Here is a 24,115-nt window from a genome sequence, read left to right as displayed (position 1 = left end):
GGAGCCAAAACGTACAAGTACCAAGGTGTTTGAGAACCAAGGTATGACTATATAGCACAGAACATCTGCATCTTAATTTATATATTCACCATATATCATGCAGGACTCAAACCAGATATCTGCCAAGAGAAGAATGTAAAGCTTTTGAAAAATGGATACTAGTCAGAGATATTCTATTGTTTTTTGGTGGGAAGCTCTCCTTGCTTTTTAAAAAAGAACCTCACATTATTATCCATTCTTAGCACACCATATACTCAAGCAGCTGAACTGGGGTTATACAAACAATACAAAAATTATTAATAAAGGACTTCTCTATTCAACAGATGGCAATGCTTTCAACTAGAGCTATTATCTGCAACATGCATTAATAAAGGTTCAAGGAGAAAAAGCTCTTTTGGCAGCTATTTTGATTGGACAACAGTCTGGTGAGCATATCAATTATGCTGTGAACTTTTGTTCATCTGCCCCATATATTCAAAGCTAAGCTCATCAGGACAGCAGATGCAGTGTCTACGAAAGAGACGACTCCAAGAGTCAACATTTTATTAGTTCATTCAGCTTTGCCAGACTCCAGCTGGAGAAAGATTTCAACCTCTCCCTTGTGTTTTTACTATTTTTTATTAAAATCTTAGAAGTCATTAAATAACCATAGGTTCTTCGTTGAAGTAATTCTCCAGAGGGCTGAAAACAACACAGATAATCCTCAGGTGCATTTGCATTAGGATGCTAGACAGTTAAAAATCTAGCAAATACTCCATTTAACATAAATACCTGAGGACAACATATGCCACTTAATCAAAAGCACCTGGCTATAAATACCTCTGCATGGCTTGCTTAGAGGTTGCATTTTCCCTGTGGTATTTTAATTTCTAACACTACAGCTTTGGGGTAAACACTGAGCATGGAAATCCCATAGTGATCTTCTTAAAATAATAATAATAAAGAAGGGTAATGGGTGGAGCTCATGGGCAGAACCCATTAAAAGGTACTCTAAGGTATAGAACTACTGCATATGTTCACAGGAATCCTAGCACCAAGCAGTACTATACACATATCATACCAGGGCTCCACATATCCCAATGCAATCCAGACTATAACAGTACCAGAATTTGAAAAATAACCTATATGTCTCAAGAAAGTAAGCCAGACCAAAGACTACAGGTCAAAGCTCACATATTCACCACACAGCTGAGCATGATGGGGGAAACACAAGGAATTAAGCCTGCAGTAAACACAGTTTCTTTCTTTCATCAAGCACAGAGAAGATGCTGAGGTCCTTCTTCATGAGCCTCCTCCATGTGAGGTCCGGTGGGCGGCAACATGAGAACAGGCCTTTTCTGTGGTGGCATCTCACTTGTGGAACATTCTCTCCTGGCGCCTTTGCTACAGATCTTTAGGCGCTAAGCAAAAACAGGCCTTGGCTAATTAAACAATCCTTGGCCTATTAAACTGGGGGGATACAGTGGTACCTCAGTTTCCGAACTTCGTTCTTAAACCAAATCCGTTCTTAAACGGAGGCGTGCTTTCCCTAATTAGGCTTCCCGCCGCCGGTGCCCTTCCACCGTTCAGCTTCCATTCTTAGACCAAGATAAAGTTCGCAAACCGGAACACTACTTCCGGTTTTGTGGAGTTCGTAAACCGAATAGTTCATAAACAGGACTGATCGTAAACCAAGGTACCACTGTATTGAAATTTAATTTAAGAAGATAATAATAATACTGGGTCTGACCTGAGATGAGCATTTCTGGCTCCACCTTCCTGACTGTTTAAGCAGTACTCCCTGCCACTTTTCCCTAAGTGGGGTGAGGCTGCCAGGAGGAACTAGCGAGTAGGCTTGTCCTCAAATGGTGGTGTCAGTGGCGTAGCGTGGGTTGTCAGCACCCGGGGCAAGGCAAGTAATTTGCGCCCCCTAACCTGTGGATTTGCGTCCCCTAACCCTAACCCCCAGATGTTGCGCCCGGTGCGGCAGGCCCCCCCTGCACCCCCCACGCTACGCCACTGGGTGGTGTCACTGTACTCACTGCCTTCCTTCTTTCCTTCCTTCCTGTGTCACCTATCCACCATCTTCGGGATGTACACAGGAGCCATTTTAAACTATGCCTGCATCACATGTGTGCAAAGCTAGTTCCACTAGGCCACATCTCCACTAGGCACACATGTGCAGATCAAAATGAATGAATGAGTGAGTGAGTGAATGGAGTGTGGCTCTGGGTGTGAAGTGAAACAACTACGTTAGCAGCACTGAAGTGACCTCCCTGGAGTGCAAGCCTGGGCAGTGTGTATGCCCAGAGGACAAGACCCCACTTTTGGCCTTACTGTTGTTGTCCAAATGAAAGCAGAGTATCTGTGGATGTGGGGAAAATCACCCAAGCCATTTTATTTGCTTGTCTTCTGGCTAGTTGGGCAACTCTATCCTAGGATAAAACTTTTTGTTTTATATTCTAGTCTGTTTGTGGACTCTACAAGTCACACCTTAGACTCCTCCAAGATATGTGGTTCATTTTGTGTAATAGCTGCAGCTCTTTTCTTCCGTGAACTACATTTGTGAACTTGTTATGGAATGAACCCAGGGAATCAGGAATTTTGGCTACCCTGAAAAGTACAGCATCTGCCCAGGACTAATAGGAGGGAGGGTGGAAACAAGATGAAGCATTATACCACAAGTTAAAAACAATAATGCACAAAATTGCCTTTTTTCATATAGTAATTGTGATGCTATGTGTTATGGTAATTACTACAATAGTGCTAATATGATATGCATCAGTTAATATTAACGGACTGTTTTCTTCTCATCCATGTATATAAATGGATAGATTATGGTATGTGGCATCTGTTAAATGATTAATGGTTGGTCTGTGCTGTACAGCAAATCAGTTAAAATGATCAGAATACTTTTTTTCTTGCAACAGAACATTTTCACTTAACCCTGTCTTGTCGTTTTAAACCCTCAAACAGCACTATGCAGCTTTCATTTCTTTATTTTCGAAACCACTGGCAGGCCCGTCAGGAAGTCAAATCCATTCAAATTTAGGGATATATTTCTGGAGACAAGGGAATGAAAGGATGTTGCTATTACCTTCACAGTGCCCTTTGCTATTCCTTTTCCAGCCATAGCAGCAGTCAAGCTTAGAGCCATAGCGGCAGACTCCAGGTTGATTCATGGTTAGGAGCTGCCTACGACCTCGTGAGCTGTGCATAAAATAGAACAGATGAATTAATGGATCCCCTACAGGACCAGGACCTGGAAAGATGTTCCATTTCGCAGGCTGGCCATACTGGTGTTCTGTTGAAGTAACTGAAATTAAACACTCCTGAAGCACCTTAATCGCAAGTGTTATCTGCCTATGTGGAACACTGCAGCAGAACTGACTTGCTCCCTCCAGCAAAAATGCTGGCTATCTTCTATTTGTTAAGCTTCTAAATCCTCTGCCCCTTTTCAAGGATTTCAGAGGGACAGGCATGAGGTTCTAAGGTGGCCTTCCATCTATGTCCTGCATATATATCCAAATTTCCTTAATGCCAAAGATTTACATCAGCTGCGTTAAGATGTACATCTCTGCCCTTACCAGCCAATGTTGCTGCTAGTTCTCAATTAAATAAACAGCAAATAAAAGCACAAAATCTGACGATTTTCCTCCAGTTCTAATTTGCAGAATCTGAAAGCACACAAAGACAGATGCACAGGTGCACAGATGTAAGTTTTCAGCATCACACATTGAGCGTCAGCCTATGAAACCTACTAAGAAACCTAGATTCTGTGGTTATAAAACGATGTGCACCTGTTTTTGCAGCCATTTCTGCCACCTTTGCAGTTAAATTCTGATATGAATCTATACATAGCAGCAAGAATAGTGTTTGCATAAAACATTTTACCAAATATCAAGAAAGGTGCTGTTAAAAAAGTTTGTACATAAATAAAATAAGAGGCAAATTGCAAGGTGTCTGTGATTCAGTCTCCTGTGCCTTGGGGTTGTTTCTTTAAACCAAGAATAGGCAAACTCGGCCCTCCAGATGTTTTGGGACTACAACTCCCATGATCCCTAGCTAACAGGATCTGTGGTCAGGGATGATGGGAATTGTAGTCCCAAAACATCTGGAGGGCCGAGTTTGCTATGCCTGGTTTAAACCAAAGGCAACCTGAGCACCTGCAAATCCTAGTAGACTTAACTCCTTTCCCTTCTGATCACTTTCCAGATGAAATCTCCTTCAGCTGATTTTGGTTAACAAAAAAATAATAATGCAGCAGAGAGAATCACAGAACTCCTTGTGACGTTTCCTTCGGCCTTCTCTCCATAGAATAGTTATGAACATCCAATTATGAACTTCCTATGAACTTTCATAAAGGTAAAATGAAACCATGGATTGTCTCTGGAGATAAACATGATTAATTCAGCCACAAACCTTATGTGTAGTAGAGCTTCCTAGGGAAAGAAATATGAGAGAAATAAATTGTTTTGTTTTATTAAAAAAACTTTTCACATGGCTTGGTTAATAAGCCTGGATGGAGCTGATAGCAACAAGACAAATCCACTTAATCTTGCTGTCATTCATTCCTAAACAGAGGCTATCGGGAACATTATTTTGTGGATTGGGTTACTATATAACTTTGCTATTAGCAGTGGGAAACGCAGAGTGGAGAAAACATGGTTCACTTCCTCCACCACCCTGAAAAAAATTATCCTTTCTATTTTCAAACTTATATGATAAAGGTTAAATAGAATAGCTGTATAGATTTAAAATCCCACTATTATATGATACTTTGTGCTCTATGGTACTATTAAAAAAATGTTTATATCATCATCAAAGAATCAACAGCTTCAGCCTATATGCTGAATCACCATTGATATTTAGCATGGGATGTAGGAACATTGGACTTGCATCCAAATTGCTAACTCAAGCAAACCCAGAGGCCTGTAAGTTTTTAAGAACACACACACACACACACACACACACACACACACACTGAACAGCGGGTGTTTATGCCACATCAGAGGATTTTTTAAATTGTCACCTCAGTTTCAAAAGTGGTTTGCTATGTCAAGGGTGGGGGTATGTGTGACTGCCAACTTGTGTGAAGATATACTTTGCTACTTCCTGGCCATTAAGTGTAGGAATTCTGCATGATGCCATGGCTGCCATCATAATTACAAGGAAGTCAGCAACAGTTTGACCCAGTGAGTCTTGTTTCCAAATAAACACGGTGCTATTTTTCTCGAAAAAGAAGTGCCAGAAGTCACTTCGAACAACCTCCCTCTTTCTCCTAGAATGGCAATTGCACCCACCTGAGAGGTGCCAGGACTGAGTTCTGGCAAGTTCCAGCTAAAAAAACACCACATTTATGATTGGGCTGTCTTTTTAAACTGGAAATGGTTGTGGGATATTGATGACAATGAAAATTAGAAAAAGCTGCAATGTTGTGCTTCCAAACACTGCTGGTAAACATATTTAGTGCATTAAATCCTCAAAAGTTTCCAAGAGGGGGGAAAAAACAACCAAGTCCAAACCTCACAAAAAAATAATAATAATCAACTTAAAAGAAACTTGTGGTTTATTCTCTCTCTTAAAATTAAAAGCAAAAATCGCATGTCAGCATCAAATAGCTCCAGATTTTCTTCCAATACATTTTCAGGCTTAAGGGGAGATACTGTAGACTATCAAAAGGATACCAGAAACCCTGAAGAGATACTTCTGAGTTGCAGGGGGGTAGTGGTCAATCGAGTGGAAATGACATCCACATTGCATATAAATAAAACATGCTAAGCACATTAACAGAAAGAAAAGAGTTCCAACATTCCCCACTGCCTAGTCCAGGCATATACCAGGATTACTGCTGAACTTCTCACAAGGTAAAATTTAGCAGTATATTTGTGATTCACCAACAGCAGAACCAACTTCAATTTTTCAAAAAGCCATGCTTACCAGAATCTGGCAGGTTCCAATTACCTTTGCAGCTGCTAACTGATCAGAAACAAACACATTGGCCTGACTGATCTGCCGCAATTAGTGTGTGGCGACAGTGCAGATCTCCATGCATGAAAATCTTCATATACATGTTAAAATGGTTTCAACCTACAGAAAAGCTGCCAACCTTGCAGGCTCTGGAATCATTCTTCACACAGAAGGCAAACTATGTATGTACAATAGGTCCTGTGATAGCACATCACACTGATTCCATCATGCATGCATGCAAAGAAAGCAAGGACTCATACAAAGCGAAGCATCTACAAAGTTGGAAAGGGCTGAGAACTTTTCACTCTAGCTTTCCCCTTTCACTGCTATTTTTAGTTTAGGTCTGTGCATTTGCTTAGCTTTGGGATTCACTCACTCAGAGTTGCACTCACTCAGAGTTGCAATGTTGTCAGAGCTGTTCAATTTCCGTGGAATTATGACACATAGTTCATGAGGCTTTTCTTACAAGGTCTCAGACTACTTACTTTGTAGGAATTCCATTTATGTCATAAGAACTACTCCAGAGTACAGTAATAAGTTTAAAGTTATTCCCTAAGGTTTTTGACAAACTTGATAGGCTACAAAATTAGAGAAAATCTTTATTTCTTTATTTCATAAAGTTTATAGTGTTTGATTGTTTTAAAAACCCTCAAAGCAGTTTACAAAAGAAATAAATCAATAAAATTATTAGTATAAACAGTTAAAACAATAAAAAATTAAAACCAGTAATAAACTAAACACACACCAGCAATCTGGGTAGATTTGTCTAAACAAAAATGCTTTTAGCAGGCGCCAAAAGGAGTACAGTTAAAGCGCCTGCCTTATGTAATATTTACGTCTTTTGAAATCTGCTGCTAAATGCAAATCCCAAAAGTTTATTGCTTTATTTCCTAGAGGTTTCCAAAAACCCCTTTTATTTATTGTCATTTATCTTCTACAAATTTCCACATTTCCTGTGTTTTTTAAAAACTTTCTTTTTAGATACTTTGGCTTCACTTTTTCCAAGCTGATTCTAATTTTGTGACTTCCTGCTCTTATTTCCAACCACCCATAGATGATAATGATTTCTTCATGTTCCTGGTCAAATATTTTTAACTCATTCATTTAAGGTGCAATCCTAATTAATAGGGCTTACTTCTAGGTAAGTACATACGCATTGATTAGGAGGCAGTAGTCTGAATGTTACCAGACAGGTCTGTTGCAGCGGTCTGGTCAGCAGAGGTTAATGGAACCAGAAGCATCACTGAAGATTATCTTGATGACACTGACAGAGGGGTCAACTATCTTGTTTTCCTCAATAAGGTGCCTCTCAAAGGATGGATTCTTCAGGAAGGAGAGAACAATTTGGGAATCAGAGCTAAGCTTACCCTCTTTGTGTGGGAAGTGATTTCATCAAAGTGCAGGTGTGAAAGCGAGCAATAAACCAGTAGTAAGGTGACTAAGGTAGAAAGAGACACAGAGGCCCAACTTGTCCTTTATAAGAATCCAATACTGTGGCACTGGTAGCCCCTAAAAAAACCATGAATGTGGGAGCAGAATCTGTTGGGAGTGTTAATGCTGTGAACCCTCAACTTACACTCACATATATGTGAAAATAAAAACTTTTACCACAGTAATGCCTCTGGTGACTTCATTTAAAGGAAACCAACTCAAAGTACACACTGGAACCTCTCTCTCTCAGAGCCTGTGGTGCATGTAGCACAGCTTCATATCTTTGTGAGCTCCAAGTAGCTAAATGATCGACAGCATTTTTAATTAAGACATGGTGTGTTTTATTTATTCTTCTGGGAGAATTTAAAAGAAACTCATATGTTGCTCAGTTTTCCTTTATCACCCTCCACACAGTGCTTGAAATGTTGAGGGAAGAGGAAAGTAGGCAAACCTCAACTTCCATGGTTGGCCAACCATGCTTCCATTGCCTTATAAAAGCAGTAACTAGAGGGACCAGGCACCCTCAGCTCCTTGTAATTCAAGCACTGCCCCAATACTAGATTTACTGGCTTCAAAACACATTGGTGTAAACTAGAGCAGGGACCTCTAGGGTCAGGTGAGAGACAAAGGTAGAAAGGAGACAACCAAAGAGGGATGCAATGGAGGAGGTTGCCACTTGCTTCTTTGATGTCCAAATGCATTCTGCTTCTGAGGAATCACCAGATGCTGGAAAATACATTCTTTTCCCATTAGTGGTCTCAAGACAAGAGATTTTCCCTTAGAGACCTCTCTTCTTCCAGCTATGCTGATGCTGGGCTCAGAATAGAAACTCCTCCTAGGAATCTTCTTCAAGAGCTTTTCTCACTCCTCCTCCTGCTCCTCCTGGGTTGAGGCAGGGAGGTCACCGCCGATTTCTTTACGTCAAAATGTGACTTCCCCACTCCCTATGTAAAAACCTTGCTGTACAAAGAAAGGTAGTGTGATTCTGCTTTCCCTACCCAAAATCCCTTACGGTAGAGAAAACTGTAGAGTCTGGATGGGGATGAGTGAAAGGAAGAATGCCAGAGCCCCAACTGGTGTGGAATGCTTCTAGCTCCCATGTTTCTTGAAAGGAGGCAGGAGAAACAGCCAGCAGAAAACAGAGAAGGGAAAAGAGCTAAGGTTTAGTTAGTAAACAGGAAAGAGGGGAAGAAGCAAGTGGAGTAACTCAGGCAGGTGTACCATTTAAAGGAAGCCCCAGAGCATCAAAATGGGAGGGGGTGGCACCCAATAACACTGAGGGTAAGCTTAAGCTGCCTTCCCCTACCTGGTGCCATCCAGATGTTTTGAAGCTGTGCTGGGTAGGGCTGATGGGAGTTGGGAGTCCAAAACATCTGGATAGTGTCAAGTTAAGGAAGTCAGGTTTAAAGCAGGGCTTCCCAAACATCTGAGCTCACTGGCGCTTGATGAGCTTAGAACCAAAATTCTTAGAAATGTAAATGAAATATCAATATATAAGCAACCTTTATTAATCACCAATTGCCATTGCTAGGAATCATAACATTTAAGGAATACTGTTGTGTTGTGTGGATTCACAACACAACAAGGGCAAGGGAGATGTATTATGTACCGTATTTTTCGCCCTATAGCACGCACTTTTTCCCCTCCAAAAATGAAGGGGAAATGTGTGTGCGTCCTATGGGGCGAATGCAGGCTCTCGCTCTCCAGGCTTCAGGAAGCTCTGTGCAACCCTCGGGAGACCAGCTCCGAGGGTTGTGCAGAGCGGCCTGCAGTCCCAGGATCAGCGCAGCTCTGCGCTGCCACCGGGAGCTGGGCGCGAAGTCCCGCCCCCCTCCCGATGGCCGCGCAGAGCTCCCTGCAGTCCCGGGATCAGCGCAGCTCTGAGCGGCCACTGGGAGCGGGGCGCGAAGTCCCGGCCCGTTACCGATGGCTGCAAAGAGCTGCCTGCAGTCCCGGGATCAGCGCACTTCTCCCCATAGCTCCCCCACAAGCTCGGGGGACAGCGGGGAGGCAGAGCGCGCCTTGCCGCTGTTCCCCGACCTGGTTCTTCCAGCCCCACACCTGGGGGGGAAATAAATTTTTTTTCTTTATTTCCCCCCCAAAAAACTAGGTGCATCCTATGGGCCGGAGCGTCCTATGGGGCGCAAAATATGGTATACGGTGCATATGCCCTTTATTTCTCATAGTTCCTAATCAAAGTTTTTGCACTATACCTCAGAAACTTCTTTTCTACCTCTAGACCCTTTTTGATGCCCTTTTGACCCCTTCACATAATCCCATTGATCCCAGGTTGTCAATATTGGCCACTTTTGGAAACTGTGGTTTGGAATAAGGGTGGGGAAGCTATGGCTTTTTGGGCAGGTTCAGGACCAAGCGGGATATAAAGCTAAATGAGTCTATCCATTTCATATGCAGGTTTTTAAAGGTGTACATTTTAATACATAATGAGTGACTCAGACCACTTCTATCATGGTAATTTGTACTTTCTCTCGAAAATATGTTTTACCAGAGGGTTTTTTTAACTCACTGAGTTAAACTTTCAGGTTTGATTTCAGCTCACCTATCCCCATGTTTGGGGGTGCTGCCAGTACATTTTATATACTGTGTGGCCAGGCCAGAAACACACAGGACAGGACAGTTTACTGGGAACAACCAATTGCCAATATGCAATTTCAAATGCTGTGTAAGTCTATCTGGATCCCATGAGGTAGTTAGACTATTGCTTAAGAACACCACCTGCCCCTTTGATTTGGACAGAACTCCTCACACACTTCCGGATCAGGCTTAACATACAACACCCCTTGCAAGGTCCAGCTACATGTTATGGCATACAGTATTCTTTGACAAACACATGAAATCAGCTGTTGAGGAGGCAGAGCACAACTGAGCCGCCCTGCAAGTGGAATGACCACAAAGCAGAATGAGACAATTGTCTCAGGATATGAATGCAGGAAAGCAGCAAGCGGGTGCCCCCCCCCCTCCCCAGGTCCACCACTCACTACATTATTGCTTTCTGGTCATGCTGATGACCCACCTACCCAGTGAGGAAGGGGTGTGTGTGTGTGTGTGTGTGTGTGTCTTTCCTCAAAGGAAGGCATTCTGGGGGTGGTGACCAGGAGGGTACTTGTACCACCACAGTCACCACACACAAAATGCTGAGGACTCCCCACCTTACCCTGGTCCTTCCTCGGAACAAGGCACTGAGGCAAGACAGAAGAGGTGGAGATAAACTGCCTTCCCACTAATGTGGGAAGGAGAGGAGGAATGGGGTGTGACAAGGGGAAGCAGAGGAAGGAACCACTACCGTTCCAGGGGGTCAGACTAGATGACCCTCAGGATCCCTTCCAGCTCTATAATTCTATGATTCTATAAAGAAAGGGAGGGGTGGCATCAGGAAGAGGAGAAACACGTGTGTGTGTGTGTGTGTGTGAGAGAGAGAGAGAGAGATGCAATCCCTTGCACACTGACCTTGGCCCCTCTTCTAAGGTATACAGCATGCAGACACAACCTCTGGCATTATCTTCTGCACTACTCTCATCAAAGTCCTCACTAAATCAGGTGTACAGATTAGGAAGGCTCAGCACAGCACTAGCCTCAGAGCTGCCACACCTTTAAACTACTGGTTTGTTTTCCCACCCAAAAGAGAATTGCTTGCCACCCAAAGTTCTTTCGAAGAAAATCCGGCAAGGTGGGAGCCCTGTCTCCTAGATGCACAGGCACCGGCTGTGATCACTTGAAAATGCACTCTGCATGCATTCCCCTCACAGAGCTGCAATTCCCAGCTGTATTTCTCACTCAGGCTCTCTGGCACCCCGCGTGAAAAAGCCCTAGCAGACCAAGCACTGCAGAGCACCCATCAGAATAAATTTCAGGAGGGGCAGGTCACAGATTCAGCTTCCAGGTGAGTTAAATGCTGCTTTGAACCAGCCCTTGGCGGGTGACTCCTAGCCGCAAAGACTGGCAGACAAGTACACCACGCTCCATCCGAAGATCACAGGGCGGCTCTTGACATAAAAATGCCAAATGAGAAACACAAAATATGCATTAAAACAAAAACACTGGCTCCAAAGGAACAGATATAAAGCAGTAGAAACCCCCATGACCCCCCTGCCCCTTTTTGATACTAACCTGACATTTTCGGGGAATCCACCTGCAACAAGGGGCAGCCAGAAAAGAATTAGGAAAGTATTCCGGGCGAGCAGCACCATGCCTGAGGAAACTGAGGCAGCAACAGGAGGCAGTTGGGTAGAGCTGGGAGAGAGACAGAGAGATGTCCTTTAGTTTGAAACTGGAAGGCAAACCTACGCGCGACGATCCAGGGACGCTGCTGCCCACGCCCCCCTCTCTCTGAGGGACCCCGCCTCGCTTCTCGGGGTCCTCTGTTCCTCCCTGCCAGCTGGCTTCGCCGTTCTTCTTCTCCGCAGCTACTGGACTCCTCCCAGCCTTTCCATGGGGCAGGGGGGCAGAGCTGCCAAGTGCGCAAAGCTGCACGACCGAGGAGCCCGCGCTAGATCCAGACGGGAAAAACCACGCTGAGGTCTGAGCTTTTGCCTCTCCGGGGTCTGCATGCCTCGGCCTGGGGGCGGGTCGGAGATTTGCATGGGAGATCCGCCCCGGCAGACCCCCACGTTGCTCAAAGGCCCTTCCCTCCCGCTGCAAACAACGGTTTTATTGCATGGAGAAGAGGTGGGCGAGTGGGGGGGGGCGGGGGCGGCACTTGCTTGAAATAATCGTAAACACGCAGCTTTATGCACCTCCAGCTTGGGTGTCCCCAGACAAGAGATCAGGTAATTAACAAATGAGAAACAAGCAAATGCGAGACAAGCATTGACCATAACAATCAAAATGGGTAAGGGGTTTTCGGGAATAAAGCGTCGCTCATATTACTTGGGACAGTTACAGATAGGTAGCCGTGTTGGTCTGCCATAGTCAAAATAAAAAAATTCCTTCCAGTAGCACCTTAAAGACCAACTAAGTTAGTTCTTGGTATGAGCTTTCGTGTGCATGCACACTTCTTCAGATCCCTATTGGGACAGTAATAGATATGCAGTTTTATTTTTTATTTTTGGCGGCGGGTGCAAGGGGAACCTGACCTGCTGCCATTCCAAAAACTGGACTCTAGTGATGCAGAAGGTCCCAAGTTCAGCCCGTGGCATCCGAAGTTAAAAAGGGCCAAGGTACCTTTCGTCGCCGCAGACCCTGGAGAGTTGGTGCGCATGACTTTCTCCCAAAGGATCCTGGGAGCTGTAGTTCGTTAAGAGTGCTGAGAGTTGTAGCTCTGTGCAGGATGAACTTCAGTTCCCAAGATTCCTTGGGGGAAGTCATGTGCTTTGAGCATAAGGTGCATATACTGCTCAAATAGTCTGGACTGCCTTAAAAAGGTAAAGGGGCCCCTGACCATTAGGTCCAGTCACGGACAACTCTGGGGTTGCGGCGCTCATCTCGCTTTGTTGGCCGAGGGAGCCTGCGTACAGCTTCCCGGTCATGTAGCCAGCATGACTAAGCCGCTTCTGGTGAACCAGAGCAACGCATGGAAATGCCGTTTACCTTTCTGCCAGAGCGGTACCTATTTATCTACTTGCACTTGGACGTGCTTTCGAACTGCTATAGGTGGGCAGGAGCTGGGACCGAGCAACGGAAGCTCACCCCATCGCAGGGATTCGAACCGCTGAGCTTATGTCTGAAGTCTTTTCCAAGTGACTCCTTTATTGAGCATTCATCCTGATTTGTTTGCATGAAGTTTGTGAGGTGGTTAGGCAATGCCAGCAATTTATTGAGCAGTCGTTGTGATGTTGGGAAAAGTTATATGATGTCACACTGAGCAATTGTTATCCCAAACATTCCATTGCTTTCCCCATGACTGACTTGTCACAACAGGTCTGATTTTGGGGGAAGCGGGTTTGTCACACAACTTGAATTGTGCCATTTGAATTTTGCCAAGATGTAGTTTAATCCTACCAAAAATCAAATCTCCTTAAATAACGTAGAGATCAGGGTATACCTGCACCAGCCCCTTGTTTCCCTTTCACCTCATTTAAGTATCTCAACTTGCATGGATACCAACATTGCTATATTTCCTGTGGCACTTTCTTCTCTTAGGACATTTGTACTCGGGTGCCTTATTTTCAGAATAAGTCTGTATGTGTGCTATTAGAACAATGTTCAGTGCAGAGATCCGCCCTGTTAACTGCGACAGAGTCTACAGCATTAGGCTTGGGACCTCTGTACCTTAAGGAATACCTCTTCTGCAGGTCTGCTCAGATCCTTAGCTCACCTACAGGTGCCTCATCTGAAATAAATTTGGAGAGTGACAAGGAAGGAGAGGGCTTTCTTAGTGGCTCTCCCTAGTGACGTCTGCCTGGGACAATTCTGAATTTATTCCAGCACCAGTCAAAAACCTTTCTTTACCACCAGGCATTTGAATGACAGCCAATTGCTTCTCAGAATGGGATCAGCTTTTAATATTAACTGTGTTGTGTCAATGGAGAAGAATTTGGCTGATGACAACAGGATTGCTGCATGTGTCTTCGTTCCAAACTAGCAGGACAAAAAAAAAAGTGCAATTTTGTGTTCTGCACTGCTGACATGGCAAGAAATTCTCTGGGAAATTGCCTTTCGCTTCCATCCCAGAGACTGAATGCAGCATAAGTTTCCAGTACTAGGATTATCTCTAGCAAAGGCTGTGGATGCATTCAAGCACACATCTCCATTGAATTGAAATGTTATTGGTGCACTGAGACCTACCTGCCCACAAATCCCTAAGGACACACCAAGGACTGTCTCTTCTCCTGGTATTTTCTTACTGTATCAATAAAGCTTGAACTCTAGTGAAAGCCCCTTTGGGATTAGATGGAGTTTGCATTATATTCTTCAATGCTTTTCCTGCCTATTCCTTTGCATTGTGTCTACAGGTCATACAAGGAAGGGGAGGATGTTCAGGCTTTAAGGATTTGTAAATGAAATCCTCCAGGGCCAAACTAGGCTATATGCTAAATGCATGATTGCATTTAAAGTACCCAGTTCCTCCTGTTTAAATAACAGCCACAGGCTGTCCTATTCAGGATCAGCACCGTGGCATACAGTGTGGAGGGGTTAACCCTCGCCACACAGTCCTGACAAAAACAAACCTCCTCCAGCTGCTATTTCCCCCAGGAGAGAAACTGGTTTGTGTAGAACCCAGCATATAATGCCCACCCTCCTTATTTGAACTTCTATTCACCCCCACATTATTATTTTCAATTATTTTTTCTGTAAGCCACCCATCCTCTTGGGATCTTCCCAATGCTTTTTTGAATGAATGAAAGAAAAGACTTGTACATGGCTTTCGCTAGGAATTTTGGAAAGTATTAATTCATTGCTCTGGACATGGTTTGCCTAGATTTCTGTCACTCTTGCCTCCCCACCACCACCACCACTGTTTCTCTCTCTGTGTGTGTTCATTCATTCATATTCATTCATTCGTATTCTAAAGTCACTCTGTAACATGGAAAATCCATGTTTGGGTAGATGATGATGATGATGATGATGATTATTATTATTATTATTTGCCTATCTGTTTTCCCATATATTACTACAATGAAATGTAGCCTTCTTAACTTCCTTTGAACATCATTCCATGATATTTAAACATGAAAGAGGCCTGTAATGTATAGCTGTGCTCTGGCAAGGTTAATGTGCTTCATGTTAACTGATTGTCCCATAACTCAACCCCCTTTGAAACTTAAACCTTACTAATGGCGAGCTTGAACCTCTCTCTCTGTCTGTCTGACAGAAGAAGGGATCTGGCACTCCATCCCATGCGGGGTCAGTCAGGGCCTCCCTGGATGAGAGTGGAGAGATCTGTGTCTCCTCAGCGCTGGCCCTTTTTCAACAAGCTGGCTGAGCCAAAGTATCTGACTGAGGAGGAAAGCAAAAACCATAGGTCAGAGAGACAAGTTGAGGCCAGTACCCAGTATATCAGGACCGGGGAACATGTGGCCATCCAGATGTTGGTGAACTACAACTCCCATTATCCTGTCTGGGGATGATGGGAATTGAAGTCCTATCAGCATTCGGATGGCAGCAGACATTTCCCATTCCTGCAATAAGTAGGCAGCCTGGGCAAGTGTGAAGAAAGAGGCAGGCAGCAAAACTGGCAAGGGCTTAGGGAAAGGAGCATTTTGTGAGCTGCGCACAATAGAAACTTTGGCATACAGTCAGTCAATAGAGCAGAGGCCTGCAGCCCAGAAGCCTGGGGCCTGCAACATGCCCAAGCCACGCATCTCTCCTGGGAGTGATACAGTGGCTCAAGCGCCTGCAAGCTCCGCACTGCCCAAAAGGGCAGTGTGGGGCTTGTGTCTGCCCACCGCCACCCCCCCCAGCTGTAGTTCACCCTGGGCTCAGGGTGTGCACGCCGCCCCGGGCGCCCAAGCAGCTAGCTATGCCCCCTGGCTCCCCCCAAAGAACTTGAGAACTGTAGTTTGTTAAGGATGCTGAAAGTTGTTAGAATATCCCTGTTCTCCTAATAGAGCTCCAATTCCCAGAGTTTCCTGGGAAGAGAGATTGATTTTTAAACCACTCTGGTAATTGCAGCTCTGTGAGGAGAATAGGGGTATCCTAACAGCTCTCAGCAGAAGGCTGATTGCCGAAGAATGGATGCTTTTGAATTATGGTGCTGGAAGAGACTCTTGAGAGTCCCACGGACTGCAAGAAGATCAAACCTACCCATTCTTAAGGAAATCAGCCCTGAGTGCTCACTGGAAGGACAGATCCTGAAGCTGAGGCTCCAGTACTTTGGCCACCTCATGAGAAGAGAAGACTCCCTGGAAAAGACCCTGATGTTGGGAAAGATGGAGGGCACAAGGAGAAGGGGACGACAGAGGACGAGATGGTTGGACAGTGTTCTCGAAGCTACCAGCATGAGTTTGACCAAACTGCGGGAGGCAGTGGAAGACAGGAGTGCCTGGCGTGCCCTGGTCCATGGGGTCACGGAGAGTCAGACACGACTAAACAACTAAACAACAACAACAACAGCTCTCAGCACCTATAACAAACTGCACCAGGATTCTTTGGGGGAAGCCATATCTGTTTAAAGTGGTATGGTACCACTTTAAATGCATGGTGCAAGTCCGGCCTTTATCTCTTGCCGGTGGGCCAGAGCCAAAGGTCCCCTGTCCTAAGTGCTGTGTACAGCAATACAGTCCTGTTAATTGCCACGGTTCCTGCACAGGGAATGGGGACAGCTCTGTAATGCTGAACAATGGAACTGACATGCTGGATCTTGTGCTCTCATTATACTGCTGTGTAGTGGAATCTGGGATCATGCTGTTAGCTGCCTTTTAAAAAATGGTCTTTAAAATTGCAGAGACGGGATGGAAAAAGAATGTCCATCCCAGAATCAGGGAGGGAGAGAAGGAAGGTGCCCTGAGTAGTTTTTCACTGCAATGTACATGGTTAAGTACTCTTTCAGAAAAGCAGAAATACCACGCACCAAAAAACTTTCAATTATCAAAGCTCATTTACACACACAGCACCACTGAAGCAACTGATATTTAGAGACATAAAGCAGTGAAGGTAGAGCATAGCCATCATAACTAGTAGCAATTAATAGCCTTATCTTCCATGAATTTGTCATAATTATTTTTTAAAGCCATCCAAGTACCCTGGCCATCACTAAGGCACTAGATGCACTGATTTAAAGCCTCAACAGTTTCACTGGTGTTAGAAGAAAAAAAGAAATAAAGTTCGGTGTCACCTGGTGATGGCAACACACCTCAAATCCATGGACAACCTGTCCCTGCAGTTTTGCGTAGATACAGAATAGCATAGGTGTCATAACTGATTCCCTGCAGGACATATCCTTCATTTGCACAGCCTGCTGTCTCTTTCTCCTCTGTGATGATGATTTATGATTTGAACCTAGCCCCGGTGACTGCTAGCAAACTAGCGCTTTAGGGGACAGGTAGGTTATATCACCGGCATCATGTCACTCACAACCACAAGCCAACCAATATCAGGGTCAGTATAACGGCAGTCCAGCTGAACAGGCCCACAACACACACCGTTGAGAAGGGGCTGCTTCCTAAGAGCCAGTCAATGAAGGTTCAGTCAGAAGCATTGCCACACACTGTTCATACATATTGTGTGGGACACAATATAATAAAGTGTTCCATCTAAAGGGCTCCCCGCTTACCCGCAATTGTGTGGGCTGCAGAACGTTAACCCTTTCTAGTCACAGGTTTCCTCTTCCACCCATTCCTTGCTTTGCTTGGCTCTGCCTTCCAGGTGGCTATTTATAAACATCTCTCTCTTTTTTTGTCCCCCTCGGTGCCTAATGTAGAAAACAACTACTGGATTCATTAAGGACTTTTCAAGCTTAGCCTCAACCCACCACCCCTGACAGAAGCAAGACCTCCCTGCTCTTTTCCTTGAAGTGCCTCATTATTTCTCTCCTCCTGCCTCTCAACGTCTGGTAACTTTGCTCGCCATTTCCCACAGCGCTTGGTAGCGTGCCCACAAGTTTCTTAGCGGGGATCTCTCCCTCTTGCACACATTCCAGTCCTAAAGGCATCGCTTTTTGCATAGGCCCCAATAACTAATTGATATTTTAATTAAAGTGTTTTTTCCTGAGTGAACACTGAGCACAGTAAAGCCACATATCTGGGGGGAAATATATACAGGGCAAGTTGGAAAACACCCATTTGACTTCCAGTTTCTGGGAAAAAGGTACATTAAAGTAAAATAATAATAATTAAAAATCTGCTAGTGCCTATAGTCTTTGGACCACCCTCAAATGCTTGACAGATCTTGCACTCCTCCTGAAGGAGCAGGTTAGCACTTTAGGGGTGATTCTGGCTCCAGAAGTGCTTTTTACCAACTGCAGCTGGTTTGACAGCTACGGCTATTCCCAGACTGGGAAAGCCTTGCCACAGTAGTTCATGCGCTGGTTTACTTCAAGGCATGATTACTGCCATGTGTTTTATGCTGGGCTTCCCTTGTGTTTGATATGCAGTTGGTGCAGAATGCTGCACCATGATTGCTGCTAGGAGTGAGGCCTTGTCAGCATATGTAGGCTCACCCTGCTAACTGCTCCCCCCCATTAAACATAGTGGGCCACCTCACGGTACACCAATTAAATGAATGCCTACTGTTTACCACAGGCTAGGGGTCTTTTGTGAGGTAAATTGTGATTCAGGGAGTCTCAGGCAGGAGTTGGTCAAACAAGGACAGTTTTATTTAAAAAACAACAACCCAGGAAGTTGGTGAAACAAAGTTGGGTCAGGAGACGTGTTCTTTCAGGTAGAAGTTATCTTATTATTTAAACTAAATATAAAGATGCCAGAGGCTTAAACACAGGCACATATTCTCTTAAACTCCCTTTACTCAAAATCAGTTGTTACACTTCCGTTTCTGTTACTCGTTTCTAGGTCCTTAGTTCAAGCAGATACTACAGGTCAATGCTTTTAACACAGTTTATTAATTTGGTTCACAAGCAAAGGGGTACTGTTTGTCAGTTACCCACTCTCTTAACAATCCTACTCCTGAGGTTTTCTAATGAATACAACAGACCCAGGGGATCGCCTCACCCCTGGTTACTGGTTTGGGAGTCTTCTTTTCCTGGCTAGAATGAGACCCAGGTTGTCTGTATTCCCACAGGTTCTACCTTTCCTTGCTCAGACTCAGCCCTCTGGTTAACTCCTGTCTGTATACTTTCCCCAGGCACTCAGCCGGGTCTTCATAGCTGTAAACTGCAAGGCTTTTTCCTCTTGCTATAGATAGTGTGGTTGTTCACCTTAAATCAGAACCAGTTTTCCCTCAGACAAACCCAATCCTAATCCCTATTTCCCATCTCAAATCAAGCCCTAACTAACTAACTCCCTCAGAAACAGCTCCTGTTATTTTCCCTCCCTGTGTTGCTCCACCAGCCTCTGGCTAGCTGTCTTAGGAGTCAGTCAGAGAGAGGCTCCACTCCAGCACTCTGGTGAAATTCTGAGGGACCGCATCACCACCACAGCATACAACACCTCTGCTCAGAGATCTGCAATGGTTGCATTCATTCCTGTTAATGTGGGGTGGAAGGGGAAGGCATCTAGATTAGCCACAGACAGGTGTTTTCACTTTGGGCTCATGCGCTTCCCCTGTTCTCTCCTCCAGTGGCTCCATGAGGAGAAGTTTGGAAGCTTACCTTCCAAGTTAGATAAACTACAACTTGTTGTGATGTTCAAACCTGGATAAACTGTGGTTTGCCATAACTATGGCCGATTGAAAAAAGCCAACCGTATCTTAGAAAGCTAGCTTGTTTCAGCAAAACATGATTAAGATTAGCCACAGTTTAGGGTTTGGGTGTAATGTGAAACTGTGGTTAATCTAAAGCAGAATGAAAGTTTCCAAACTCCTCCATATAGCTGTGGGAGCCTGAGGCTTATTGCACCTTGTCCTTGTTAATGCTAAACCACGGCTTAGAACTATGTGCAAGCACAGCTTTTATGAAAGCAGCCTTGGTCCATGACACTTGCACACATGGAGAGACAGGCCCAAAATTTCCCCTGCAGGGACTCCTTTTACGTAGTGCATTTCTTGCTCTTTAAGAGACTGCTTTCCTGTGGAGAAAATCTCTTTCCCAGAAGCAGCACTGTTCGGCTTAAAAATTGTATCTCGGGTCATGATCTAGGAATGGCTTTAAAAACAAAAAAAACAAGAAACCACACAACTACCATAACAAAACAAATAAATTCCAGTGCCAGTTTGCATTTAGTCCTGATTGTTTGATTGAGCTCTAGCTCCCAGGTGTGCTGGTAATGAATAAAACAGCACCATGTGAAAAAGAATAACAGGAAACCAGGAAATGTAAATTGAACAAATCCAGGTCATTTCCCATATAGGTTTACTTTCCTTTATTTAGGTCTGTATGCTATGCTGAAAACCATTATTTTCCTTGGGGGACTGATTACATTTTGTTTGCCTGGGGTGTGGATTGCCACCCCACCCCCCAACTCTTCTGAAAGTGACCAGGTCAATGAGTTTGTGATATGTTCCTAAGCTATTTAAATAGCTGGTCACCCTGTTCTGACACCTTTCAATCTTATGCTTGCACATAGACTTTTCCTGTTATTTTCTTGTTTGATGGGGATGAAATAATATAAGACCCACAGAAAATGGTTTTTTGGCTCATCCTGTTTGAAAACGCTGAATATGTTCATTTAACACAGAAGACATTTGATATCACTAAACTAATCTAAACTGCTCAGTTTTAAGTGGCCTGCCTAAAAAAAACAAAAATGTACGGGGGAAATTGCTTCTTGCGGTGTGCATTCTTGGCTATTCTGATTCTGGAATTCAGCTTGTACATGCTTTGTATGCCAAAACTAACATGTGAAACTACATGACTGACTGCTTCACTAATGATGCAGAGCAGACAGAAATATTCAGTCAACTGCGGTGCCTCAACTCTTGTCATACAACATCTTTTAAAATGGCTAATGATAGCTTCCAAATGATGCTTTAGGATAGCTATGGGTTATTCATTTCTCTTGTCTAACCCACAACTTCAACCTCCTTCAGAACACCTTGCTTGTGGACTTAGAAGGCACCTTAAAACTGGAATAGAATTATAAGTGTGGTCTATATATAACTTATTTAAACTGAAGTACTGTAAACCTTGTTGGTGGGAAGAGGAGAAGAAAGGGGAAGCAAATTAAAGTGGGATCCTGGGGGAGGGAGGATTGAATGTCTTCCTTCCATGCCTTCCAGAGAAGAATGTTTATTGCAAGTTACAGTAATCATTCTCATCTTGCAATTTAAATGAAACCCAGTTCTCACACTCCATCCATCAACATACCAGGGATATCCTGAAAGTTAGCAGAGAGTTGTTCCAAAGAGCCATATTTAAGTGTTGCCTTGGCAATCAGCAAGAAAATCATTGTGCCTGTACTAATAGTTATTCTCAAGGCCATGAAGAATCCCAGGGTAATTTAGCTAAGCAAAAGCTTCCTTCGCTTTATAGCAGACTTAATAACAGGACAGCAATTTGTACTGGGGCTGCTTCCACACTGGGAGTGCTTCCACATGTGAGTTTATCATGGGTTTGTTGCTACTCATGAATGGAAGCTTTTCACAGCATCCACCCAATGGCATCTCCATCAAAATGCCACCCACACCCTGTTCCCCATTTCATCCAAGTGGGACATGCAGAGAGTAAGGGTCCTTCCAGAGAGTTGCTAGTTTTGGGAAGCATTCCATCCAAATTCAGGCTGCACAATTAAACTTGATTTGGCAACAAATCTCCCCACCCCCCAAAAAACCACAAGATCATACTTTTTGTGATAAAGAAAGTTATGGGGAAATGCACTGGAAAGTGTGTTATAATGCTTGATTGAAGGAACATTGTATGACGTCCCTATAAACAAATCGAAATGAATGCTTTGCAAATAGCTGGTGTCATCTAATCTCCCCACAAACTTTGTACAAATAGATCAGGATATGTATGCAGCCATTGAGTTAATGATGACATATCCCCACCACTCCAAACTGAAATGCAGAACTAGAAACGAAGTACAGACATACTCTGGAAGTCAAACGGAATCTGTTCCAGAACTCTGTTCGACTTCTAAAATGTTCACCTTCCAAGGCGTGGCTTCTGAGCCATGCAGGAGCGTCCTGCAGCCAATCGGAAGCCACGGAAGCCACGCTGGACGTTTGGCTTCCAAAAATCATTCAAAAACTGGAACAATCACTTCCTTTTTTTGATCATTCGGAAGCCAAAATGTTTGAGTTTACAGGCGTTCGATTTCCATGGTTCCACTGTACAAAGAATAGTAATTGCCACAGGTCACACATCTGCCAGTTCTAAGCTTTCATGCTCAACTTAGACCACCCTTAACCCAACCTGGTCCCTTCCAGACATTTTGGACTACAATTCCCATCTGGAGTTATGAGAACAGCAACATAGCCCAGCAATTTCAGTGTGATTGCAGCTAGAAAATGCTTTGAAGATGATTGCCAGAAGGGTGTGTGCATTAAGTGTAATAATTTCCCATCAGGTGGTGTGTTTCCTCTGTCAGACCCTTTTGCTTTGGGGAAATAGGAACCTGCATTCCAATAATCCACACTCAGAACGTATTTTCTTACAGTTTCCTAAATGCTTTACATTGTAATTAAATATGCTTGAAATACGAATAACTTTTCAAGACTTTGAACATTAAAAACTTCATTTCATATACTTAATCCTCTGCTCTCATTCACAGTTAAAAGGCAAATCTGCATACTTGTGTGGTTTTTTTTAAAACTCATTCTCCAAAGGCTATACAGTTGCATCTGACAATGTGATTAGCTTGAAAGGCCTTTGTGGATTTGACTATTATTATTTCTTTGCCTTGTAGATCCCTCTAAAAATAAAAAATAAATAGTAGTCCTAAATATTACAGCAGTCTTGTTCTTGCAAAAGTTAACCCACCCACCCTGATCAGTTGCTTCTTTCTAGATCAACCACTTCAAAGATGAAGCCAAGGCTGAATCATTAGCACACAAGATGGAAATTGTGGGATATTTTCACGCTCAAATCATGATCACAGATGCTAGCTTTGTCAAATGTCCTTATATGCAGTTTCATGCCATGAAAAGTTCCACCTACCTTGATAGTGCTAAATGAATTCATAAACACATGAATTTTGTCTTGAAGGTCAACACATTTCTTTTAATGTAATATATGGTTTGGTATGTTTTCATTACAATCTTATTTAAACTATTCCACATGGCAGCGGTCACCGCATGGACAGCTGATCAGGCACCAGTTCACCTCATTGGATCAGGTGATTTCCCCCATGTGCCTTCAGATGTTTCCTGATCTGCAGCTTCATGAATAAAGCTTTTGGTCTAGGTGGTGAGCCATTATACTGTAGTTGCTTCGCCATGGGTAGCAATTTAATGTAACATTTAAGTGGCTGCTGTACTAGGGCCTTTAAAGTCATGAATTGAGCGGCAATAAGACTTCAAAGCTCCATAGTATGGCCATGAAGCCATTTTTTTCAATGTGAGACTGAAAACCCATTACAGTGGTTTAATTTTACCTCCCGAGCACTTGAAAACAATTCTGGAATTAAAAATGCTTTAGAAATCCTCCCCCCCATTATATTATTAAGATTTGGTATTAAATTGGCTGCATCATAATAAGAAAGAACATGAAAACTTTTTATAACAACCCTCCTCTCATCTCATTACAAAGACGGCCACTCCATTCCCAGCAGATACAAAGTCCACTCATGTTTCCTCTATGTCAAAGCCATTTACTTTCAACCATCCCTTCTTCTTTGTAAAGAAATAATACAACTGGCATCCTAGGTGGTGGTGGTGGTGGTGATGGAGATTATGATGGTGACTGAATTTATGTTCCACCCTTCCTCCCAAAGGAGCCCAGGGTAGCAAACACATAAATGATAAAACCATTAAAACTTCTAAAAACAATTCCAACAGACACAGACTTTGGCCGATTGACATCTCATGCCCCTTTAAACGTGTAGTAGGGGGGGGGGAATGGCGTTCCGTGTGCTGCACTGGTGCAGGCTCGCCAGAGCAGCGATGTCACACTGGCCACGTGACCCGGAAGTGTCTGCGGATGGCCCGGCTCCCGGCCTCTAGACTGAGATGAGCGCACAACCCTAGAGTCTGTCAAGACTGGCCCGTACGGGCAGGGGTACCTTTACCCTTACCTAGGAGGGGGAATGGGATGTGGGTGGCGCTGTGGGTTAAACCACAGAGCCTA

At 43.9% G+C, this 24,115-nt stretch overlaps 1 protein-coding gene across 2 annotated transcripts in view; it reads right to left on the bottom strand.

Annotated features, from left to right (window-relative positions):
- Positions 1-18,997, bottom strand: part of EGFL6 (EGF like domain multiple 6) — a 46,217-nt gene extending 27,220 nt beyond the window's left edge. The window contains exons 1-4 of one of the 2 annotated variants that reach the window (XM_083500652.1): positions 18,945-18,997; positions 15,112-15,276; positions 11,509-11,631; positions 3,077-3,189 (exon numbers count right to left, since the gene is read on the bottom strand). In XM_083500652.1, the coding sequence (XP_083356778.1) occupies positions 3,077-3,189; positions 11,509-11,631; positions 15,112-15,173 (298 nt within the window). In that variant the 5' untranslated portion in view covers positions 15,174-15,276; positions 18,945-18,997. Of the gene's footprint in view, positions 1-3,076; positions 3,190-11,508; positions 11,632-12,473; positions 12,604-15,111; positions 15,277-18,944 lie in introns of those variants that run through there. The other variant, XM_083500651.1, reaches the window with a different exon arrangement.
- Between the last annotated feature and the right edge of the window lie 5,118 nt (positions 18,998-24,115).

The sequence above is a fragment of the Podarcis liolepis genome (genome assembly GCF_965112155.1).
Source record: "Podarcis liolepis genome assembly, chromosome: 4".
In the NCBI taxonomy this organism is placed as follows: Eukaryota; Metazoa; Chordata; class Lepidosauria; order Squamata; family Lacertidae; genus Podarcis; species Podarcis liolepis.
Note: the sequence above shows the minus strand (reverse complement) of the source record. Positions and strands in the feature narration are given on the sequence as shown.